Genomic DNA, 21,801 nt, shown 5'->3' with positions numbered 1-21,801 from the left:
TTTCACATGTTAGGTGGTTCTTAGTTTTGTCTCTATTTTCCGTAGTGCTAAAGTTTTCATCATTTTCCAAACTAATGCAAACAGTAATAACATAACAACCATCAGTCACTCTAATAAAAATGCACTTTTGTCTTCCTTTTGATGTCACAGCAACAGTGACTAAACCTGACAGCACTTCCGAGCTGCATTGTGTACTCCTATTTGTGTTAAAAGACAATGATTATTGATTCAGCTGGTAAATTGGTTGTGTAAATTCCTGAAATGTTACGGTCACTGGACTCATCAGTATTGGCGCTGTTCGCTGTCATACTTAATTTAGAATAACAAAAATTTAAAATCTGTAAAATCCCCTGGTGATTAGCTGTATTAAACTTGCTTGCTGTACAGTTACTGTAACAATTAGACCTCATTATGACAGGACATGAGAATTCATCAAAACAAAGTACACAAGAGAGGATATGCATCTTGGTGTGAAGTGATTTGAGCTAATATCAAGAACAGTTTTCTGCTAACATCTGTTTTAAATATAAATCCAATTTACCTAACCACTCAGACCTGGTAAAGGTAAGATGCTAAATCTTTCTTTCCTGGATGTGGAATGAGCGGGGCTCACTCGAAGGTCATAACCCTGGAATTACTGTGCCTCTCCTCATGACAAAGACGCTCTTTCAGGCCTACTCACCTGGGCCTATCTACTGTAGATGTGGACAATGAAGATCACACACAGGTTTCATCACACCTCTGGCTCAGCTTCACAATAGATAATCCTGTTAAATATGTGCTCTTTTCTCAGGACTGTTGTTTTTAAAGTAAATAAGTCATGTTGCACAACTGTGATAAAGAAACACTAACAAGAAGCTAAACTGCTGATTTCAGACCATTTAGCTCTGTTTCAATTAAAAGTTCTGTTTTATACAGACATTAGAATTGCTGTGATGGATTGGTGACCTGTCAGGGTGTACCCTGCCTCTCACCTGCTAAAATGCTGGGTTAGGCTCCTGCTTCCCCGCAACCCTTCATTGGACAAAGTGGTATAGATAACAGATGGATGGACTGACATTAGGATTGTTCTTTTACATGGATCTTACAGCCTCTTGTTAAATGTCTTTGACCAAAGATATAGGTTCTCAGAAAGTTTTACTGTAGTGGGGAAACAGCCCAAACTGTTCATTGGTTGAGATTTAAAGACTGTCTAAAGTTTGGAGATCAATCCATAATCCAAGAGACTAGAATAAAACAAAGAACCCAGCTGAACCAGCGCTTAGTTCAGATATGAGTTGCATGAGAGTTTAACATGGGTATTTAGCAGGTAATGCTTAATAGACAAAGTATTTATTTATAGAAAAAGTACATCTACTTAATCAAAACACATTTAAATCAACAAGCAAGTCAAACAATGTTGGAGTCAAGCATTAGGTCATATGTTTTTTTGTTGTTTTTTTTTTGAGTTGAGCTGTGTAGAACACTTTTAATCAGAAAGACCCTGGATTTGACTCATAATTAAATCCAGCTGTGTGTTTCTAAAACATTGTTTTGCTCATTTGATAAATACTGCAATTGTTTGATCTGCTATCAAGACAGTCAAACTATGTCTGCATTATTTCAGTAATGATCTGTGCTTCGTTTTGGGGCGTGTCCTCAAGAAAGCTGTTACTTGAATAGATTAATCAAAAATGACACTGAAGCTCAGATATGGGATTTTCTTGTGCACTGACACAATGATATGTCGTAGAGGCATAGCTTGACCTGTGTTCTGCTGTTTGTGGTTGACTTTTTAATCTGAAAGTGAAGGTGTATCTTTTGACCAGACTAAGCAGGTCAAGAGAGGGAGGAAAAAAAATCCCTGGGAGTGCAGCTAGATTGAGGGGAGGGGGAGGAGGTTCAGGTTTCAGCCTGATAGGGGGTCTGGGGGAAGGACTGGCATTTTGGAATATACGAAGATCCATACAAGGCACAGTGGACATAAAACCGCGGTGCTTGCCCTGACGCACTGGGTGCAGAGTGCCAGCTGGGGCCCCGCGTTGGATTCCACTTAGTTTTTGGAAGGTTTGACTGCATGGTGCCATAAGTCTCTGGGAACACACACTTAACACACCACCTGACTGAAAGCCTGGTCTCCGGCATCCCTTCACTTCTCACCCAAGCTCCTGCATGTCTAATATTTAGACATGTTCAGCTTTGTGGACTCAAGGACTGTTCTGCTACTTGTAGCATCCCAAGTTGTTTTACTATCCGTTGTCAGATGTCAAGAAGAGGATGATCGTAAGTTGCACAGCTATTTTCTATTTCTCCACCTGTAGTTTTAGAAGATAAACATACTGTGAAATGAATGGATGCAGTAGTTATAGTGACGCTGATTATTTTACTAGTCATTCACAAAGTAACAGCTGTCAGGCAGGCAAATGTCATGATGAAGAAGCCTGTGAATTTCTCTCTGTAGGATGGGTAAGGCTGTCAAGGTGCATCTGTGTGGGATGGAGGACCAGGTTTGTCCTCACCTGAGTTCTGCTGTTCAGCTTTTCCTGCTGCTATTGATCACACTGTGATTCTAGTTTTTATTGCTTAGTTAAACCAGAAGTGTAATAGAGCTTCTAGATATCCCCTTTTTATCTACTATATAGCAGATGTGTTTATCAACCATAGAAAAATGAGAAATTAATTGTTTTTGTAGGACCTAAAAATAAACCCCACTCACAGGGTTTGACTGGTGCAGACTCAGGGTTTTCATGATGTGAAGTGATGGGGTCAGACAGTGATTAACCCCAAACTTGAAGACTCAAAGGCTTTTAGGAGGAGAGTAGAACAGATGATGGTCCCACAGTTTTTCTTTGCCAAATGAACCAAAGTTTTCCTGTTTCTACAACTTTTAGCTTTTAATATTTTATTAATTCAAAAGTTTAGACATAAAAGTTTTTTTCACAAGAAGACAAGCTGATCTTGTGCCATGAATTTTACAAGTTATCATTTGAACAAATAAACTTTTAAAACAAACGAACAAATTAATAACAGCAGTTAACAAGCCCAACCCTTAATGGTTTACATTTAACAAATCACCCATTCTTACTTCCTTGATCTGTTTGCACTGGCGCTTAACACAGCTATGGGATCCAGATGGAGAAATTTAGAAGGGCCCTCTGTTTACTTACAGCAGCAACTTGTCAATTGGGCACAGTATCCCTATAAGAGAGGTTCATTCATATGAGCAGCAGAGCAGGCCTGCAGGTTAAGTACACTCAGCCCGCACTGTGAAATACCTCTGCTAGGGCTTCAAACACAGCAGTTAACTGTGGCTTGTGTTCACATCACATTTTGTGCTCCTGTAAAAATTTATTTGAATAATTTGAGGCTTATTTTTTCTCCTGCCCCATGAACTAAGTTTGGAATCAGTACATCATTGATATGCTTCCTAGCTACTGATTTGTAACATGTAACATGTATTTTCAAACCACAACCTTTTTATCAGCATCAAAGGAAAAAGCCTCCTTATTCCATATTTTATGCATTATCATGTCAATGAAAAGACTTTTTTAAAGCACTTTAACAGCTTTATGTTGCTTATTTGATGCAGGATAACTTCTTTTTGCTCCTTTCTTCTACGCCCCTCTGTACTCACCAACTCCTCCTTCTCTGCTGTTTCTCCTCCCATTTCCTCACCTTTCCCCCTTGACCCCTCATATCCCCCCCAAACATATGCCACACCAACTCATCATTGTTTAAATCCCTTTACCTTACCCTTTCTCATTCTCTCTTCAACCAACCTTTTTCTTCACTCATTGCTATTCCTCCCCCCTGTCCGTCTGCTACACGCCCCCTGCTGGCCACCACAGAAGAGGCAGGTGGCTGCATCCAGGACGGCCAGGAGTATAATGATAAGGATGTGTGGAAGCCAGAGCCATGCCGTATCTGTGTGTGTGACAGCGGAGCGGTTCTGTGTGATGAGATAATCTGCGAGGAGATCAAAGAGTGTGCCAACCCTATCATCCCATCTGGAGAGTGCTGTCCCATCTGCCCCGCTGATGCCAGTATCCCCATTGGTTGTAATTTATTTATTCACACACCTATAAATAAATTACTCTTCACACTTGCATTTATTTCCCCCTACTAACACTTGAAAAGGGAACTGTTCCAAATAATATGTCTGATCAGATAGAGAGATGTCACCGATTACAAAGTTTGGATGTCAATTTAATACTTTTCACCACTTTGATCACAAGCAATCTTGATTTTGGCTTCACTACTGAATGTTCCCTATTTCAAAGTGACCCTCTACATGGTTTTACAGAGACTAGACTTAAAACATCATCAGGATTGCAAAACTCTCAGTTAAAGAGTAGGATTTGGATCCTGGGATGTACCGAATAGTCTCCTCCTAAACCAGCTGACACACTTTTGCTCAGTTTTACCACAAAGCTGCTGAGACACAACTCAATGATTAATGTGACCCATTTGGAGGCTTTTTACAAAGCTACCGTGTTTTTTCCTCAAATTCTCTTCAAAAAATAGGACTATACAAAGAATCCTTAAAACAAATTCAGGTTTTACTATCAGATATAAAGTTTGAGAAATATCTAAACAGACAATTAAGTTGTTGTGAATGATCTGTTTAAGTAAAATTACGCAAATTTTCAAAAATGCTGTTGCTAAGATCTTAGCAATGGATCACTCGAGATTTATTTAGATCAGTTTGCACAACAAAACAAATCCACAAAAACTCAGCAACTAATGAAAAGCCAAATGTGCAGATGAGATTATAAATCCTCAGAAGTTTATAATCTATTTAAACCATATTTGGTAGCAATGTAAGATAATTAAATATAAAGTGCACCAGCAGTGCTTTATAAGAAATAAGCTCATCAATACTAATGTTCATCTTTAGCAATCAACATCAGATCTAAACTTTCATCTTTCAGCGCATGCTTGTTTCTGCTTCTCTTGCATCATTAATATAATCTGGATGGGTTCCTTGCCTTTGGGTTTGGTGAGTGATGTTTGATCTCTGTAGCATCCTTACATTTGCTTGCAGGTCTCCTTTTCTTAGAATCACGAAGTAGACTTTAAATCAATCATGTGTCTGAAACGTTTTAACTAAAGTTTCACTGTTAATTATATTTTCTTCCTTTTCCCTCATCAATCCATCTGCAACATCAGAGACAATTGGTGCTAAGGTGAGGCAGTGGCTAATGGGAAATATTCATGTTCATGCACAAAAAAATTTAAATAAAATAAAAAATAATTAAAAAAAATCTTTGGGACTTCATGAGTTCATGACCCATCTTAACTCTCCTTTTGTCAATCAGGGCCAGAAAGGAGAACCAGGAGAGATTGCAGATGTAAGTATGGGCCCTCTTTTGACACTCATTTGTGGTGTGAACAAACAAACCTTTTTTTTTATTCTTTTGCTTTTATTAGCAATGATTAATTATATATGGATGTGCAACTCTCTTACTATTAATACTTACCACATACGTCTACACAAAGGTCACACTGGTAAATTTCATTATATTTTTTTAACATTTCTAGTTCAGATTTTTTCTAGTCTTCCCTTAAGCAGCATGGCCATTTCTCACCGAGAAGAGACTGAGTACAATATTTTCAGACTCCCTATTAAGTGAGGAAAAACCCTGCATTCCTGGGACATAATGAACCCAATCAAATCCTCTTAGATCTTCTCAGCAACTTTGGTGCAAGTTCATTTCAGGTGAAAAAAGCCAGCCAAATCACAAGTTGAGAGGAGGTGATTTTTTTTTTTTTTTTTAAGGAAAACATGTCTTGTCAAACAAAATTTTCCTCAAATATAATTTTGAGTTTAATGCTCCCCCACTGCAAAGTTGGAATGTGGTCATGCAAAAAAGCTACTAAATGAATCATTGTGAAAATTGTAGTTAAAAGTAATTTGTATGATTGCTTTAGAAGTATAAATAAAAATGTTTTTTAATCTTTGTGCAGGTTGTAGGGCCTAGAGGACCAGCAGGCCCTATGGTAAATATTTCAATATATTTATTTTTTTTATTTTGTTTAGATTATCAAAGCACAAGTAAAAGTCAACTTAATTCATTTTCAAACTCAGAACGTGATAATATTGACAAGTTTTCCTCAGAGGAGTTTAAATCATAACTTGAATGTTGCTGAGATAATGGTTTGTTTTTGCAGGGCCCCCCAGGTGAGCAGGGACCACGTGGAGAAGCTGGCGCAAAGGGTGATAAGGTGAGCGATAGCACCAACTCAGAAAGAAGAATGAGTCATCTCTAAACATCACACCGACTAAATAATCTGGATCAGACAACAGCAGCAGATCTAATCATTTCTGTGTTCTATATTTAGCTGTCTTATTAATGTTGAGGAAACAATTATGAGAGAAATACTGTCATGCAGTTTTGTCACATAAATTGTGGTTTTGTCTTGTGTTTTTGCTACTGTCTATGACTTGAAATCTTCTTTGATACTTCCAGTCAGTTGTGGAAAACAACCTTCTCTCTTTTTCTCAGGGAAATTCTGGACCTCGTGGGAGAGATGGTGAACCTGGCATCCCTGGCAACACCGGACCCCCTGGTCCACCTGGACCACCTGGACCACCAGGGCTCGGAGGGGTAAGTCTAAAGACACAGATCCATTTCCCTCAGATTAAACTCCAGATGTTCAGTGTTACAACCCTCACACACATCACAGTGCAGTGATTAAATGTTTAAATGAACAAGCATCACAATAACTATATTTCCATTAGTTCTTTATTCTCTTTGTAAAATAAAAGAGAAATAAAAATGGTGATAATTATTTTTCCTGAAATGCACCTGGGCTGTGCTTAACTTGATCCAAAAGCACAAAATTATGTCATCCATGAAACATGATAGCTGCAGGGAGCAGGTGCAGATTTTTCCAGGTGCATCTTCTGCCATGCTAATGAAGAAACATTCAAAACTGTATCACTAGCCCATGTAGCCCCATGAGTTAAAGCTTCTAAACTTACTTATGTTCTTTCTTTGTTTTGTGTGCTCTCAGAACTTTGCTGCCCAGATGGCTGGAGGTTTTGATGAGAAGGCAGGAGGTGCTCAAATGGGTGTGATGCAGGGACCAATGGTAAGAAGAAAGATCTTACAGGGCAGAATATCTGAGTATCTGTTGGTTTTCTTTTGTCAGAATGAATGCAGTTTATCTGCTGCCAAGAAGAAAAAAAAAAAGGAAGTTATGCTTTACAAAATTAGAGGCGATGCTGCCATCTTGTGGCCAAATAGTTTAATTTCAACAAAGAGTTTTAATCTTTTTTTTTTTTTGGGTGAGTTGATCTTAGAATGACAGCATAAAGAATATGTCATTTCAAGACACATAAAGGATTATAATTTAAATCCTTGAAACAGATTTTGAAACTACTTAAAAACCATAAGGATAGTTTTAATGTTTTTTTCAGTTCCTCGTGAAACAGTTATTAAAACAATTTTTTGCTCTTTGTAGCCCTGAATAATCAACATTTTAATCAGTTTAATTATTGTCAATTTATTGATTTTCCACAAAATGCAGAAAATAAGGGTGCAAGGTTAACAATGTTTGTATGTCTTGTGTCACTGCAGGGTCCTATGGGTCCCCGTGGTCCTCCTGGACCTACTGGAGCTCCCGTAAGTACATACATTACAGCTCTAACTCATGATGAGATTTGACTTTATAATTAAAGAGCTAATATGAAAATATATGAAGAATTATTGACCTGCTGTTTAAAAGCAAATTCTTAATGCTTTGCCATTAAAAAAAACAGGGGCCACAAGGTTTCCAAGGTGGACCTGGAGAGGCAGGAGAGCCTGGTCCAGCTGTAAGTATTAGCATCAGAATCAGAAGTGTTCTGTATGTCTCACAGACTGACATCAGTCGGTAACATCTGTAGAAATGTCTACCAACAGCACCTTCTTCTACTGAAAATATGCTAATTATAAATTACACCATAAGTTTATTTTAAGCGCATCTATGAGTCAGTGATATAAAAAATTCTACCACCAAATTTTGCATCATACAAGCCATCTGAATTGTCTCTGTGGAGCCTGTAGAGAACTGCCTTTAAATCAGTTTCCCTCTGCTGTTTGACAGGGGCCAATGGGACCCCGTGGACCACCTGGACCTTCTGGAAAACCAGGAAGTGATGTAAGTTTTGATGCTTCATCTACTTGAGAAATCAAACTTCAAGTAATTATAGGCACAAAATCAAAATCAAGTTAAGTTCCATTGCCAGCCAAATATTTTTTTTCTTTTTTTTGGGTGGGAGTGGGTGGGGGGTGTCTTCTTATTCTCTCAAGTGAAAAATGAAATGTTTTAACTCAACTCTTGATTTTTTTTTTTTTTTTAATTTGGCAGGCTATTCTATTTGTTGTTGCATTCGTGTATTTGCCGTTATGAACTCTTTAGACCACCAGAGGGCGCTGTCTGTCTGATAGGAAAACACTGTAGCGGAACACCACATGAAATTCACTACAGCAACATGTCATGATGCAGCCACACTCCTTCAGCAAATAATCATCACACTTCCTGTTTCTTTTTAGGGTGAAGCTGGCAAACCTGGCAAACCTGGTGAGCGTGGACCTGCAGGACCTCAGGTGAGGAAATACTGACCATTCTATAACTGCTTGTTTTCTTTCTTCTTTTTTTTATCTCTCTCTTCCTAACTTCATAATTACTCAACATTCAAAAGTCATGAGAAGAAAATGATCTATAAAACAAATAAAACCATGTCTGTGTTTTTCAGGGAGCTCGTGGATTCCCTGGAACTCCTGGACTTCCTGGAATCAAAGGACACAGAGTGAGTGCTAAAACCTTTATGCTTGACAGGAGAAACTGATCAGCTGCATTCATTAAGCTTAGCTGCTGATACTGTCCTGATGCAGTTTGTCTTGTTTTCTTGTAGGGTCATCCTGGTCTGGATGGAGCTAAGGGAGAGACTGGTGCTGCTGGGGCAAAGGTACATACACCTGTTGTGATTCACCTGTTTATCTACTAGTCCTTGTGCACATCTTCTAATTTTTTGGGACATCTTATCAGGGCGAGGCAGGTGCTGCTGGAGAAAATGGTGCCCCTGGACCCATGGTGAGTCTTCTCTGCTTTATCTGGTCTGCCATGTTACACTGAGTTTTGTTATTTAAAACTATGTGAACATTCTGGATGTGATTCTGCATGGATTTCGCTTCAGTTGTGCAGGTTGTGTGGCTATATAATGCTTATATATCCAGATTCTAATGATTAATTTGCATTAATAACCCTGTCCTGTGTCATAGGGTCCACGTGGTCTGCCTGGTGAGAGAGGACGTCCTGGAGCTGCTGGAGCTGCAGTGAGTAACCCATTCTTATCTACTTTAGCAAAAACAAAAACATATTTCTAGTTTGGTGTTCTTGTCATTTTAACTCCATTAGAAATGTTTTTAACGATGATGCACAGAGCTGAGTGTCCCGTCTTTTCACTCTTTAGGGTGCCCGTGGAAATGATGGCCTGCCTGGTCCTGCTGGTCCACCTGTATGTATCATCATTTTCAAACTATTTCATCCAAATTATTTTACATTTGAAATTCTGTTACCTTCAATATAACAGTGACAGTGATCAGACATGAAGTCTTATCTGAAGATTTCTGTTCTTTTTACAGGGGCCAGTTGGTCCTGCTGGAGCTCCAGGTTTCCCAGGATCTCCAGGAGCCAAGGTTTGATCATCCTGATCAGTTTTAGACCTTATACATTCAAAATAAAGCAATAACGGAGCTAACTGCTGGATAAGAGGCTTGTGTTTGCTTCTTGTAGCACTCATCATTACAAATTCTGTTGTTACATTCTACAAACTTCTCAGCAAGAGTCTTTTCAAGTCCTTTAATATTTAGCCAACTTCCTCTGATTAAAAACGTACAATGTTTTTGTTATGAGAATCGTAAAATCAGTGTCTTTTTTTGTCAGGGAGAAGCTGGCCCAACTGGTGCCAGAGGAGCTGAAGGACAACAGGGACCGCGTGGAGAAGCTGGCACTCCAGGATCTCCTGGACCTGCTGGAGCATCGGTTTGTTTGAAATCAATTATCCTGAGCATCCAGACTTTGGTTTTTTATCATTTCACACCATATGTGTTCATTATTGGCACTCTGTACTTTAATGCTTCTTCTTCTGGGTTTGTACAGGGTAACCCCGGTACTGATGGTATTCCTGGAGCCAAAGGATCTGCTGTAAGTCTGCTTTCTTTACTAGTGACTCTTTAACTGCCACACATTTCTTATATTGTACAAGTTTAACTTCATATGTTTTGCTTTTCTCTGATATTATTGTGTCTTTCTCCATGAAGGGTGCCCCTGGTATTGCTGGTGCTCCTGGATTCCCTGGCCCTCGTGGCCCACCTGGACCACAGGGAGCTACTGGACCTCTGGGGCCCAAAGGACAGTCTGTAAGTCAGCTGGAGATGATCTGAAACAGTGAAAAACATGTATGTTTTTTAGAGTTGTGATTATTTACGGTTGTGCTTGTCTTTATTTTGTTGTCATGTTTAGGGAGACCCTGGTCTTCCCGGATTCAAAGGTGAAGCTGGACCAAAGGGAGAGCTTGTGAGTTGCTCAGTTTTAAGTTGTGTGCAATAAACACAACAATATATTTTGGGATATAAGTAAATTTAATGATATATCTTAATATTTTTAAGGGTCCTGCTGGTCCTCAAGGTGCCCCTGGCCCTGCTGGAGAGGAAGGAAAGAGGGGTGCAAGAGGAGAACCCGGAGCTGCTGGACCTCTTGGACCACCCGGAGAGAGAGTAAGTAAAATAGACAAACATTACATGTCATTTTCTAGCATCACCATAAAGTAGTTAAAATCACTAAGTCTAATTCATTTTTTGTGACTGTTTCCAGGGGGCTCCTGGTAACCGTGGTTTCCCTGGTCAAGATGGTCTGGCTGGTGCTAAAGTGGGTCCTTCCTCAGCTATTTATTGACCACTCTGAACTGATTTTGTCTCACTGACACTTAAAGCTGAATGACATTGTGTTTTGGCAAAACAGTAAAGCCCATCATAATATCATACCAGCTGATTGTTGTGGATCATGTTAAAAACCTTTGTCTTCTCTTCTTCAGGGTGCTCCTGGTGACCGTGGTGTCCCAGGCGCTGCTGGGCCTAAAGGTGGTACTGGAGACCCTGGACGCACAGGAGAGCCTGGACTCCCTGGAGCCAGAGTGAGTCTCACTCATTTACTAATTATAATAATTACCAGTCCAGAACCTTTTGTCCCTGTTTGTCTTCTCGAGTCATATATTGTGAAGCTGGTTTTAGAAGATAATTATTAATTTGGTGTGTTGTTGAGGTTTGATCCACTTATTGTGTCCATTCACAGGGTCTCACTGGTCGTCCTGGAGATGCTGGTCCTCAAGGCAAAGTTGGACCCACTGTGAGCAATATATTCACTACATTTTATTTCACACACACCAATGTTAAAATCCTTACACAACAATCCTTTGGTGTACAACCTTTACTTAGTTTTCATTTAGTGATAGTAAGAACTTCATAATTTCATCTCCCAGATTAATACAACATGTTCTTTGGCTGCTGTGCTGATTTGTGATGTTTATTTGTGCTTTTAACAGGGTGCTGCTGGTGAGGATGGTCGCCCCGGCCCACCTGGTCCTCAGGGAGCACGTGGACAGCCTGGAGTGATGGGATTCCCTGGACCAAAGGGAGCCAATGTATGTGTGTAAAGGGTTTTTATAACAGCAAATTAAGAACACTTTACATTACAACACACATGTCTAAATAATTGAATAAATGCTCGAATGATACCACTTTTGTTAAGTTTGTTGTACCAAAGCTGAGCAGAATTTCTCTATAACAGGGTGAACCTGGAAAAGCTGGAGAGAAGGGACTTGTTGGCCGTCCTGGTCTGAGAGTAAGTGCAATTGTTCCACAAGCACCTCAATGTTTTCCAATGAGTCAGAAATTGATGAATCATGTCTACATCATTTTCATAATTTAAATAATCCTCTCTAAACAGGGTCTATCTGGAAAAGATGGTGAGACCGGTGCTGCTGGACCTCCTGGCCCTGCTGTGAGTATTTCAGGGTAATTAAATGTTTTGACATGTCTTACAGTCAGCTGACAATCTGCTTCATTGATCATGTACATTTTTGTCTATCAACTTAGGGACCTGCTGGAGAGAGAGGAGAGCAAGGACAGCCTGGACCTTCTGGCTTCCAGGTGAGCTTATTTTTCTATCAAACCCCTGAAACACCCATCAGTAAAACTAAAACATAAATTAAAGGCCGTTTATTTAAAGTTTGAATAGCAAAAGGTATCAGTATCAGCACAACTATCACAATATTCTTTACAATCACGTCAGAATCATGTAATCATGAAAATAGTCAGCTTTCAGTCAGAGATCTAGTCTGTATGTACAGATATAATTTCACCAACTCCTTTGGTGTTGTTGGGCAGGGTCTGCCTGGACCATCTGGGGCCCCAGGAGAGGCTGGAAAACCTGGAGACCAGGTAAGATGTCATTCTGTCCAGACTTGTTGCATCTGTTGGTCTTTCTGCATTCACAAACCCCTTCAAACCATTATATAAAAAAGTGTCCTGTTACACATATACTAAGACATATGCCAGATGAAATTCCTTAAAATTCTGGTGTAGGAATAAAAAACCTGGTCAACTTTGGTGAGATGTGTCGTGGCTATGGCAAAAAGCTAGAAATATAGTGATCAGGTGGTCTGGTTTAGCATTCTAAAAGCCACTAAATGCATTTAACATCAAAGATAACTACAACATCAGTTTAGTAGAACATTGTTCCTTTACTTGACTGTAATACTCAAAGCATTACTTGTATCTCTGCTAAAAAAGCTACTTAACTATCCCAATGCTATTTCTAAATACTATTTACTTTCTTGTTAACATCCAACTTACTCTTTAATACTTTTCACATCAAATTAAATGAGTTATCCAATCTTGAAACATTGACTTGGGATCAGATCTTACATTTTGGTTCTATTATTAACAGTTGGTAGTTTATATGAAGTAGCTGCTGTAGCAATACAGCTTCCCTTTGTGATGAAGAAAAATTATACATAACCCCCATCTGTTACCACAGAACACATTTTAAACTTTTGTCTCTTTCTCTGCAGGGTGTTCCTGGAGAGGGCGGGGCTCCTGGTGCTGTTGGACCCAGAGTGAGTTTCCATGTCCTCATCTGCAATCCTATCAGTGCAAAGTAAACTGCGCACAGCCAGTTATGATATTAATGTACATATACACTATTAGTCAAAAGTTTGGACACACTGGATGTAGTGTATATGTATTGTTCCAATGCACTTGGCTAGTTCCAAATATAAAAAGTCTGGATTTTTATATTCATCCTAACTGAGCTTTAGTTATTTACTGTATCTCTCATTGAAAAAAAAAAATTCTTTATCCTCTAACAGGGTGAGCGTGGTTTCCCTGGTGAGAGAGGTGGCGCTGGACCACAGGGTCTTCAGGGCCCCCGTGGACTTCCTGGAACACCTGGAAGTGATGGACCCAAGGTCAGCAGTTGACTTTTCAGCTATCATCACCTCCTTATCCACAATTAAAAATCTGCTTTTACGCTGGTTAATTTTCTTAGGATTTTATAATATTTTCCGTGCTCAGGGCAAAGACTTTCTGATTCATTGGTTGCCTGGCAACATCACAGGGACTTCAGAAATTACTGATGCCAAAAAGAAAATTTTCTCACCCAAAATCAAATTTCTAGCAAATCAAACAGACAAATTAAGACATATTAATTAGTGCGTGTTAAATGTGCTTTGGGGTGAAGTTAGTTACCCTTAAACAGAGACAGGCTAGCTGTCTGTTTTTGTGTTAAGCCAACTAGCCAGTTAGCTTAGCACAGAAAATAACAACATGTGAACAGCTAGCAAGAACATGCATGCACAAGCATGTAGATAGTAGCTGTGTCCCAATTCAGGGTCTGCACACTTCGAAGTGCGGATTCGTCGGCCACATACGTCATCGCGGTGCGCGAAGTACTGTCCCAATTCACAGAATTTGAAGGACCCTCCGAATCCACCCTTCGAATCCGCACTTCGTTTGGCCTCAAACGAAGGATGCTTGTGATGCATCCTTCGCGGCCTCTTTTCTCCCACAATTCGTTGCGCACAGGACGGACGGTGGCGAATCAGCAACCTCAGAAGAGTCGTATTAAGTTTAAATAAAGTTTTATTTTAAAAAAAAGTTCGTTTTTTTAACTACACTTTAGTATAAACGTTACAAAACCAAGTACATTTAAAGCATGTTTGTTAAATGGTGACATTAAAATTCGGTAATATTTGATATTCAGATACTTTTAAGGGGTTAATTAAGTGTGTACCGGCTGGAAAACAACAGAGCCTCAAACCGTTTTTTTTTTTTTTTTAACTGTCGGTGTTGCCGCTCCGTGTTCAGCGTCTACTAACGTTTCCTACGAGTAATTTCTGAGGTTTAAGTGATTAAACGTCCTGTGTTGTTGCTATGGGAAATTCTTGTAGACTAGGTAGGCTGTCCCATTTCACGAACGTTAAGCAGACTTCGAAGTGTGTAGACTACGGAGGACACTCTGTAGCCTACGTAGTCTGCGCACTTCGAAGTGTGCAGACCCTGAATTGGGACACAGCTAGTGTGAAGGTACAAAGAAATCTCCCAAAACTTATTCCTTGACATGAATTAATATGAAATAGTAGACTAAAAATGTACAAGATGTTTTTGTTCTACTGCAGGACACAGAGAATTTAGTTGTCAGGCTGTTTTCCTGTAGAAACGGCTCCCAGTTTGAGCATAAAATATTGCTGTAATCTAAGTTTTTATGTCAAATCTTAAAGATGAGAGAAAATGTACTTGATTGTCCTAACAGACACAATGTATTAAAATACCATAGACTGTATATAAAAGAACTACAGGAAAATACAGGAAATACTACAAAATATTCAGATATTACAAGAACCCACTTCTTTGTTTTTACCCTACTCACCTAGTTATGCTCTTTTATTGTTTTTATTTATTCTATTTTTCCATTTTTTCCATTTATTGCTTCTAAGCTGCTCTTTGATAAAGCTGAGTTGAACTAAATCTAGTATGTATTCATTGGTGGACAGGTTGAACAGTAACCAGCAGCCTTGAGAAACCTCCTAACTGAATAAATAAAGTTGAAACCTTAATGAAAATACTTTATTTGTCACAGAGGGAAAATGCAAAAATTAAAGGGACATATTTAAGGTTTTCCACAACTTCTTTTTAAAATAGGTTCAATGCAACATCTGGAGCATGTACCAAAATGCTACAAATTATTTAGATCTAAGGAAACTTGAAATAATTTGACTTATTGATCCTGATTTTGTTTTTTAATTAGGGAGCAATTGGACCAGCTGGCACTGCAGGACCCCAGGGACCCCCAGGCCTGCAGGGTATGCCTGGAGAAAGAGGAGCTGGTGGTATCCCAGGACCCAAGGGAGACAGAGTGAGTAACAGATTATTACATGAGTTAGTACTTCAGACTTACTGCATATTTTGATTTAAGGAAAAAATGTGTTTCAGTTTAATTATTGATTAAAACCCAGTCTTATTTTTGTTAAACAGGGTGATAATGGAGCAAAGGGACCTGAGGGCGCATCTGGAAAGGATGGTTCTAGGGTGAGTCCAAAATAAATTCTCAGCCTCTACCTTATTAATTCTACCTTTACATCTCCATTCTCTGTGTTTAATCCTACCTCTCTATCTGTGCTGTTGTCTTTATCAGGGTTTGACTGGTCCTATTGGTCCACCTGGCCCATCTGGACCTAACGGTGCCAAGGTAAAGATAACAGTGTTACACTTTGCAATGATAAAGAGATGAACCATGATCTATTTTAGTCTAAATTGATTTATATGTTATTCATGTAATTGCTTTTTACAAATGGTTTCTCTTCCACTCAGGGTGAGACTGGACCAACTGGCCCCTCCGGTGCTCCAGGTGTTCGTGGTGCTCCTGTAAGTTTGATCTTCCAGTCTGAGATGAGCCTGTTTTAAATATATTCAAAAAGATATAAAAAAAAAAAAACAACAGTGAGATATTAATAGATGTGTTCTCACTGTTGGGATCAAACATGTATCTGTAGTTGAGGTGCAGTAACACAAATTTCGCGATTGTGGAATTAATAAAGTTTTATCTTATTTTTTTATCTTATCTATTTGTGCTGTCTGTGAGTAGTTATAAAATCACTTATTATAAAACAATCTGCTGCATCGCATTTGGTGGATTGGCACCTTTTCCCCTCAACAGATTATAATGCTGTTGTTAGCAAACCAAAAAGCAGTACATTAACAAAATGGTTTGGCTGGGGTCAATAAGCAGTATTGCACATTGCTTGCCTCATGTAATGAGCATTTTTATGTGTTTTTTTAGCTGACATATTTTTTCTCTCTTGATTACTTATTTTTATTTCATTGTAAGCTGAGAACGTTTTTTTTTTTCTTGGGAGGGGAAGTCTTTGTTTTTCTTAACAAAATCAAAATACAAAAAAAAAAAAAAAATCATCCCAAGTTTTTGTGCATTGATGCAGGGTGACCGTGGTGAGCTTGGTCCTCCTGGGCCTGCTGGCTTTGCTGGACCTCCTGTAAGTAACACCACCATTTCTATTCATTTGAAATAAACTCTACCAGTGATATTTTGCTTAAAGTTCTCTTCCATTTGATGTGTGAAGGGTGCAGATGGTCAGCCTGGTGCCAAAGGAGAGCTTGGTGAGACCGGACAGAAGGGAGAATCTGGTTCTCCTGGACCTCAGGGACCATCTGGAGCTCCTGGACCTGTGGTGAGTATTTTACCTCAAAATAAAGTCCTTAAACCAGATGCTCTGTATCTTGTGTCTACTTTAAACCAGATAGTAACATACAACTTGAGGCTTGCCTCACGGGGGTCTACATGTGCTTTTGGATAAGACTAGCATGCAGATGGTTAACTTCTGTTCCTCTTTTTCAGGGACCTACTGGTGTATCTGGACCTAAAGGAGCACGTGGTGCTCAGGGAGCTCCTGTAAGTAACTCGCACACACCATCAAAATCACATTTTGTAACTCTGAGCTAGGAATGATTATTTAAGCTCAGTTTAAACTGAGTTTACAAGAGTGAAACTTGATTAACTTAATTTTTCAGAAAAGGTGGGGGGGAGGGGAGTCGAAACATTTCTATTCAAACAGGAAAATTACACTAAGCATTAAAATCTCATAAGAGCATCTCTGTCTAAATAAGCAGAAGTACGGTTTAAAGTCAAACCAAAGAAGTCACAGACAGTATGACATCAATCAGTCAAACTTTTCCAGTACAACCACCTATGCCGGCCTTCATTTACAGTTAATACATGTTCATTTAGTAGGACCAGCTCCTCAAAAGTTCTGGTTGTTTCACAGCATTTTAGAAAAAGCTTCAGTCCTCAATCACATACAGTAAGCAATACAAGAAAGCAGATAACTATATAACACTGTCCACAGTTTAGCACAGAAATAAAGGAGGCATTGACAAGTCTTATTTGGTATAAAGAATAAACACAAAAGTCCCACACTGGGAAAAAAGGATAGTACTGTAGCAGTTGGACAACATAATAAAAGAAACAAAATGAAAGAAAACTTAAAAGAAGAATAATTATCCTGTATGATTCTGTCCTAAACAAAAATAGAAGTATACACTATGGTTATATAAGCTAGCAGCTCAGGTTGAGACAAAACAGTTACATGATTGTGATCAGTTCATGTCCAACAATTCATATGGATAACATACCAACTTACAACGTGCAGCAAGGCATGCCGTGATTCTTTAAATGGTCACAGTCAAAATGAAGCTTGTCCTGTTTTTGCTGATCTAAGCTTCTATGCACCAACTTTGCTGCATAAAGACCTGCTGCCTGAAATAGTGACACAAGCTTTCTCTACCCATCTCTTTGTAATAAAACATAAAGCTTCCACATTATTATATATGCATTGCAATATTTATGTTTAAACCCTCATTTTTACCCTTTTATTATAACAAATAAACAGCTTCCAAAAAAACGTAAGAAGTGACTGTTTAGTAGTCAGGCTATACTTGGAGTAAACAACTATTTATGGCGGTTACTCCCATCTTTTGCTGTCTAAAGCGTGAGCCTGATGGGCAGAGGGTGCAAACTGGATCAGAGAGACTTTGTTTTCCATGATCTTCCCACTGTTCAGAAGTGAACTCTGAATAATCATCAGATCAACAAACAGTTACAATAATCTTTTTTCTGAAGCATCAGCCAAGTATTATTGGATATTTTTTCCTTACAATGATAAATTGGACCAGTTTTTTGTTCAAACCTAACAGTTTAAATAAAAAACAGTAGAGATGCCTTTGATCCCAACATAATTCCTTCTTACTGTGGAGATGAACAGATATACTGTAGTGTTGCATCACATATTGCACATGTCAGGCTCAGCTTTCCAGACCCACATCATCAACAGCCCCCTAAAAATGTCACATAAATATATAAATGGGATCCAGCCACCATTAATTATAGAAAGAGAACTGTACAATCAGCTCTGTCCTGTCCTGGCAGCATAAAAAGCTTTTTTTCCACAGTAGAGACTTTTTATAGAAAGAAAAGCTCAGTGCATCAGAAAGCCTTGATGGAGCCAGCAAACACCATACCGAGACCTTGAAACTGAATAACTGAAGCAGCTAAATGAAACCCCCAATCATTGGGATAACTTTTGATTTCATGTATCCTACTGTTTTGAAGTATTATCAGTGAAAAGGTTAATTAACATCCAGAGCTATTCTTTAAATTATTAAAAAGTTTGATCATGTACATCCAAGAAGCCACATAGGTTATTTTGGTTGAATATGTGCAAGTTGCATACAAGGAAATAAGAGATTTAGGGTTCTGTTAGAACACTGCAGACGGCAGCACATTAGCTGTATATATTGTAAGACACCTCAGTAACAGATAATTTATTTTATTTTATTTTAATTTATTTTATTTTAAGTTCAACCAATTTGAAAATCTTAGAGAGTTTGCCAAAAGGTGCTCCATATCTATTATGTGTGACTCATATATTGCCTCAGTTTTGCTGATCTTCAGTTGTCCATTACAAACAAGCCAAAACAGACATGAAACCTCCATACAAACCAACAGTAATTCACACTTTGCACAGAAAGTTAGCACAGTCTAAAAACTGCATCCCTCCTCAGTGGAAAGCAGCACCTGAAACGTTTAATCTTGCTTCTTCTTAGGTACAAGTAATCACAACAAAAATGTGCCCTCTAGTGGTCAGAGGTGAAAACAGCATGAAGAAAAAAACTTGATAACGCTCCTTGCTTAAGTTAATAGGTACATTCATGTTTACTAAATTATTTTTTCCTTGACAGGGTGCCACAGGTTTCCCTGGTGCTGCAGGCAGAGTTGGATCTCCTGGTCCCAATGTAAGTGTTCATCAATTTCAAACTTGACGTTTAAGTATATTTTATGTTTGTAAAGTAAATATTTCTTCTCTTACCCACAAAAACTATCTGTGTTTCCATCACAGGGTAACCCTGGCTCTGCTGGTCCTGCTGGCCCTGCTGGTAAAGATGGACCAAAGGGTACCCGTGGTGATGGTGGACCCCCAGGAAGACAGGGCGATGCTGGGCTGCGGGGACCTGCTGGCCCTCAAGGAGAGAAGGGAGAAGCTGGAGAGGATGGCCCTCCTGTGAGTTTGATTTGCTTCACAAGAAGCTTTTATTTGTTTTCCAACTCATGCTAACATACTGTACATCATCCTGTGTCAACCACTAGACTGTTTTCCACAGTTAGTGACATACTTTCTGTTCATTTGAGTCAAGTGAAGCTTAACTGGATCATATCATGATTCAGTCCTCTATGTCTTACATGTGTAGGGTTCTGATGGGCCTTCAGGTCCTCAGGGTCTGGCTGGATCCCGTGGTATTGTTGGTTTGCCTGGTCAGCGTGGTGAGAGAGGCTTCCCTGGTCTCCCTGGACCTTCTGTAAGTTTTGTCTGCAAAGGACTTTAGTCTCTCTGTAGCATTAATGTGAGCTATGTAAAACAATCTATTGACATTAGATCAATTGTTTATTTTTGAATGCTCATCAATATTGTTTTTTAAATTCACATAATCAATGTTAAACACACCCCTGTTAATCAGCGGCAGCATCTGAACAGAGCACATTTCAAAGTAGAGACTTTATGACTGCTTTACTTAAAAGCAGAAAATTATTTAGGTCCCTTTGATGACAAAGAAGCAGCTGAAATGTAATGACAGTATTCCACCTGTGTTTAGGGAGAGCCTGGCAAACAGGGAGCTTCTGGTGGTGCTGGTGACCGTGGGCCTCCTGGACCTGTTGGGCCACCTGGACTTACTGGACCTTCTGGAGAGCCTGGTAGAGAGGTCAGAGCAGAACAACAATAAGAGCCAAATAAACATATTTACTATGCAGGAAATAATACATTATTAAATTATTAAAAATCATGGAAAAATACATTATTTTTGTTTTACCTTAGGGTACCCCTGGAGCAGATGGACCCCCTGGTAGGGATGGAGCTGTTGGAGTTAAGGTGAGAGACAGCATATAAAGCCTTGAAACCAGACAAACAAATTGCAAAAAAACAAAAGAAAAAAAACAAAACAAAAAAGAACAACAAATATCTATCAGAAGTGCAAAGTTGTTGCCGAAACTGTTGTTTTATGCATCATCAATCTGTATTCTCCTGTAGGGAGAGCGAGGCAACACTGGACCTGCAGGAGCCCCTGGAGCTCCTGGAGCCCCTGGTGCCCCAGGACCTGTGGGACCTCTTGGCAAGCAGGGAGACAGAGGAGAGTCTGTAAGTCACATCGAGCTCTGTAAGGAGCACAGTCACTGTGTTGAGTACTGACTGATATTTTTAATAAGAATATGAAGAAGTGCCCACTATCATTGTGTCACTCTGTAGGGAGCTCAAGGACCTGCAGGACCCCCAGGATCAGCTGGTGCTAGAGGAATGGCTGTGAGTACCCTTGTTTTTCACTGAGACATCATTAATAGTTTTTATTCTATTTTACTCTATTTCCCTTTGATTGAAATTGGAAAAAGTTTTAAGTATGTGCCATGAATTTCATCACATATCAAACCTTTGCTCCAGGGACCCCAAGGACCACGTGGTGACAAGGGAGAGACTGGAGAGACTGGAGAAAGGGGACAGAAGGGTCACCGTGGCTTCACTGGTCTGCAGGGTCTTCCTGGACCCCCTGTAAGTGAAACAATAGTTCATCCCCACAGTGCCGATTTTCATCTGTGTTCTCCATCCTCTAATCTGTCGTTGTCCTTGTTCTGACAGGGTCCCGCTGGAGACTCTGGAGCCTCTGGACCTTCAGGACCGTCTGGCGCTAAGGTGAGGAAATAGAGCAAAAGAGAAGAAAAACTCTTAAAGCAGTTCCATCCAGTAGTGTTTCTTAACACCCGAGATTTGTGATGATAATGAAGTGCATAGGTTAGTCTTTCTGTAATTCTCCAATCAACTGATGAAAATGAGGACAGGAAGGGCCGGCCGTTTTAATTACCCTCTGCTGTGATAAGATGGAAAGCCAGGCGTTTTGTAATTACTCTCTGTGAGGAAAAGTGGCAGACAGACAGGAGGAGTTGTGATTTGTGAAACCACCCCTGCTGAGATAGGAAATGGGCTTCAATATCTATTCTAGATTAGCCAAGCAGTGTTCATGATAAGAAAAATTAAGGGAAATGTCACCAGACAAATCTTCATGCACAGGCTTCTTAAGCAAAGGGTTTGAAGTTAATCAAGAGAAACTGAATATTTAAGCTGCTATATTGGATTTCTTTTTTTTTTTTTTTTTGTATTAT

At 39.3% G+C, this 21,801-nt stretch overlaps 1 protein-coding gene across 3 annotated transcripts in view; it reads left to right on the top strand.

Moving 5' to 3' along the window:
- Nucleotides 1-21,801, top strand: part of col2a1a (collagen, type II, alpha 1a) — a 28,890-nt gene that overhangs the window by 4,150 nt on the left and 2,939 nt on the right. The window contains exons 1-49 of one of the 3 annotated variants that reach the window (XM_042004084.1): nt 1,997-2,262; nt 3,828-4,034; nt 5,149-5,165; nt 5,298-5,330; nt 5,947-5,979; nt 6,151-6,204; nt 6,486-6,587; nt 6,997-7,074; nt 7,563-7,607; nt 7,745-7,798; nt 8,071-8,124; nt 8,520-8,573; nt 8,723-8,776; nt 8,882-8,935; nt 9,016-9,060; nt 9,249-9,302; nt 9,440-9,484; nt 9,612-9,665; nt 9,913-10,011; nt 10,129-10,173; nt 10,290-10,388; nt 10,492-10,545; nt 10,638-10,745; nt 10,843-10,896; nt 11,063-11,161; nt 11,320-11,373; nt 11,570-11,668; nt 11,815-11,868; nt 11,974-12,027; nt 12,123-12,176; nt 12,414-12,467; nt 13,100-13,144; nt 13,397-13,495; nt 15,334-15,441; nt 15,561-15,614; nt 15,721-15,774; nt 15,897-15,950; nt 16,523-16,576; nt 16,664-16,771; nt 16,939-16,992; nt 19,338-19,391; nt 19,496-19,657; nt 19,845-19,952; nt 20,247-20,354; nt 20,468-20,521; nt 20,681-20,788; nt 20,897-20,950; nt 21,086-21,193; nt 21,281-21,334. In XM_042004084.1, coding sequence (XP_041860018.1) covers nt 2,169-2,262; nt 3,828-4,034; nt 5,149-5,165; nt 5,298-5,330; nt 5,947-5,979; nt 6,151-6,204; nt 6,486-6,587; nt 6,997-7,074; nt 7,563-7,607; nt 7,745-7,798; nt 8,071-8,124; nt 8,520-8,573; nt 8,723-8,776; nt 8,882-8,935; nt 9,016-9,060; nt 9,249-9,302; nt 9,440-9,484; nt 9,612-9,665; nt 9,913-10,011; nt 10,129-10,173; nt 10,290-10,388; nt 10,492-10,545; nt 10,638-10,745; nt 10,843-10,896; nt 11,063-11,161; nt 11,320-11,373; nt 11,570-11,668; nt 11,815-11,868; nt 11,974-12,027; nt 12,123-12,176; nt 12,414-12,467; nt 13,100-13,144; nt 13,397-13,495; nt 15,334-15,441; nt 15,561-15,614; nt 15,721-15,774; nt 15,897-15,950; nt 16,523-16,576; nt 16,664-16,771; nt 16,939-16,992; nt 19,338-19,391; nt 19,496-19,657; nt 19,845-19,952; nt 20,247-20,354; nt 20,468-20,521; nt 20,681-20,788; nt 20,897-20,950; nt 21,086-21,193; nt 21,281-21,334 — 3,498 coding nt within the window. In that variant the 5' untranslated portion in view covers nt 1,997-2,168. Of the gene's footprint in view, nt 1-1,996; nt 2,263-3,827; nt 4,035-5,148; nt 5,166-5,297; nt 5,331-5,946; nt 5,980-6,150; nt 6,205-6,485; nt 6,588-6,996; nt 7,075-7,562; nt 7,608-7,744; nt 7,799-8,070; nt 8,125-8,519; nt 8,574-8,722; nt 8,777-8,881; nt 8,936-9,015; nt 9,061-9,248; nt 9,303-9,439; nt 9,485-9,611; nt 9,666-9,912; nt 10,012-10,128; nt 10,174-10,289; nt 10,389-10,491; nt 10,546-10,637; nt 10,746-10,842; nt 10,897-11,062; nt 11,162-11,319; nt 11,374-11,569; nt 11,669-11,814; nt 11,869-11,973; nt 12,028-12,122; nt 12,177-12,413; nt 12,468-13,099; nt 13,145-13,396; nt 13,496-15,333; nt 15,442-15,560; nt 15,615-15,720; nt 15,775-15,896; nt 15,951-16,522; nt 16,577-16,663; nt 16,772-16,938; nt 16,993-19,337; nt 19,392-19,495; nt 19,658-19,844; nt 19,953-20,246; nt 20,355-20,467; nt 20,522-20,680; nt 20,789-20,896; nt 20,951-21,085; nt 21,194-21,280; nt 21,335-21,801 lie in introns of those variants that run through there. The other 2 variants (XM_042004085.1, XM_042004086.1) reach the window with 2 other exon arrangements.

This window comes from Melanotaenia boesemani, chromosome 13, assembly GCF_017639745.1.
Source record: "Melanotaenia boesemani isolate fMelBoe1 chromosome 13, fMelBoe1.pri, whole genome shotgun sequence".
Classification (NCBI taxonomy): domain Eukaryota; kingdom Metazoa; phylum Chordata; class Actinopteri; order Atheriniformes; family Melanotaeniidae; genus Melanotaenia; species Melanotaenia boesemani.
The sequence above is the reverse complement of the archived record's forward strand: the minus strand, read 5'-3'. Positions and strand labels throughout refer to the sequence as shown.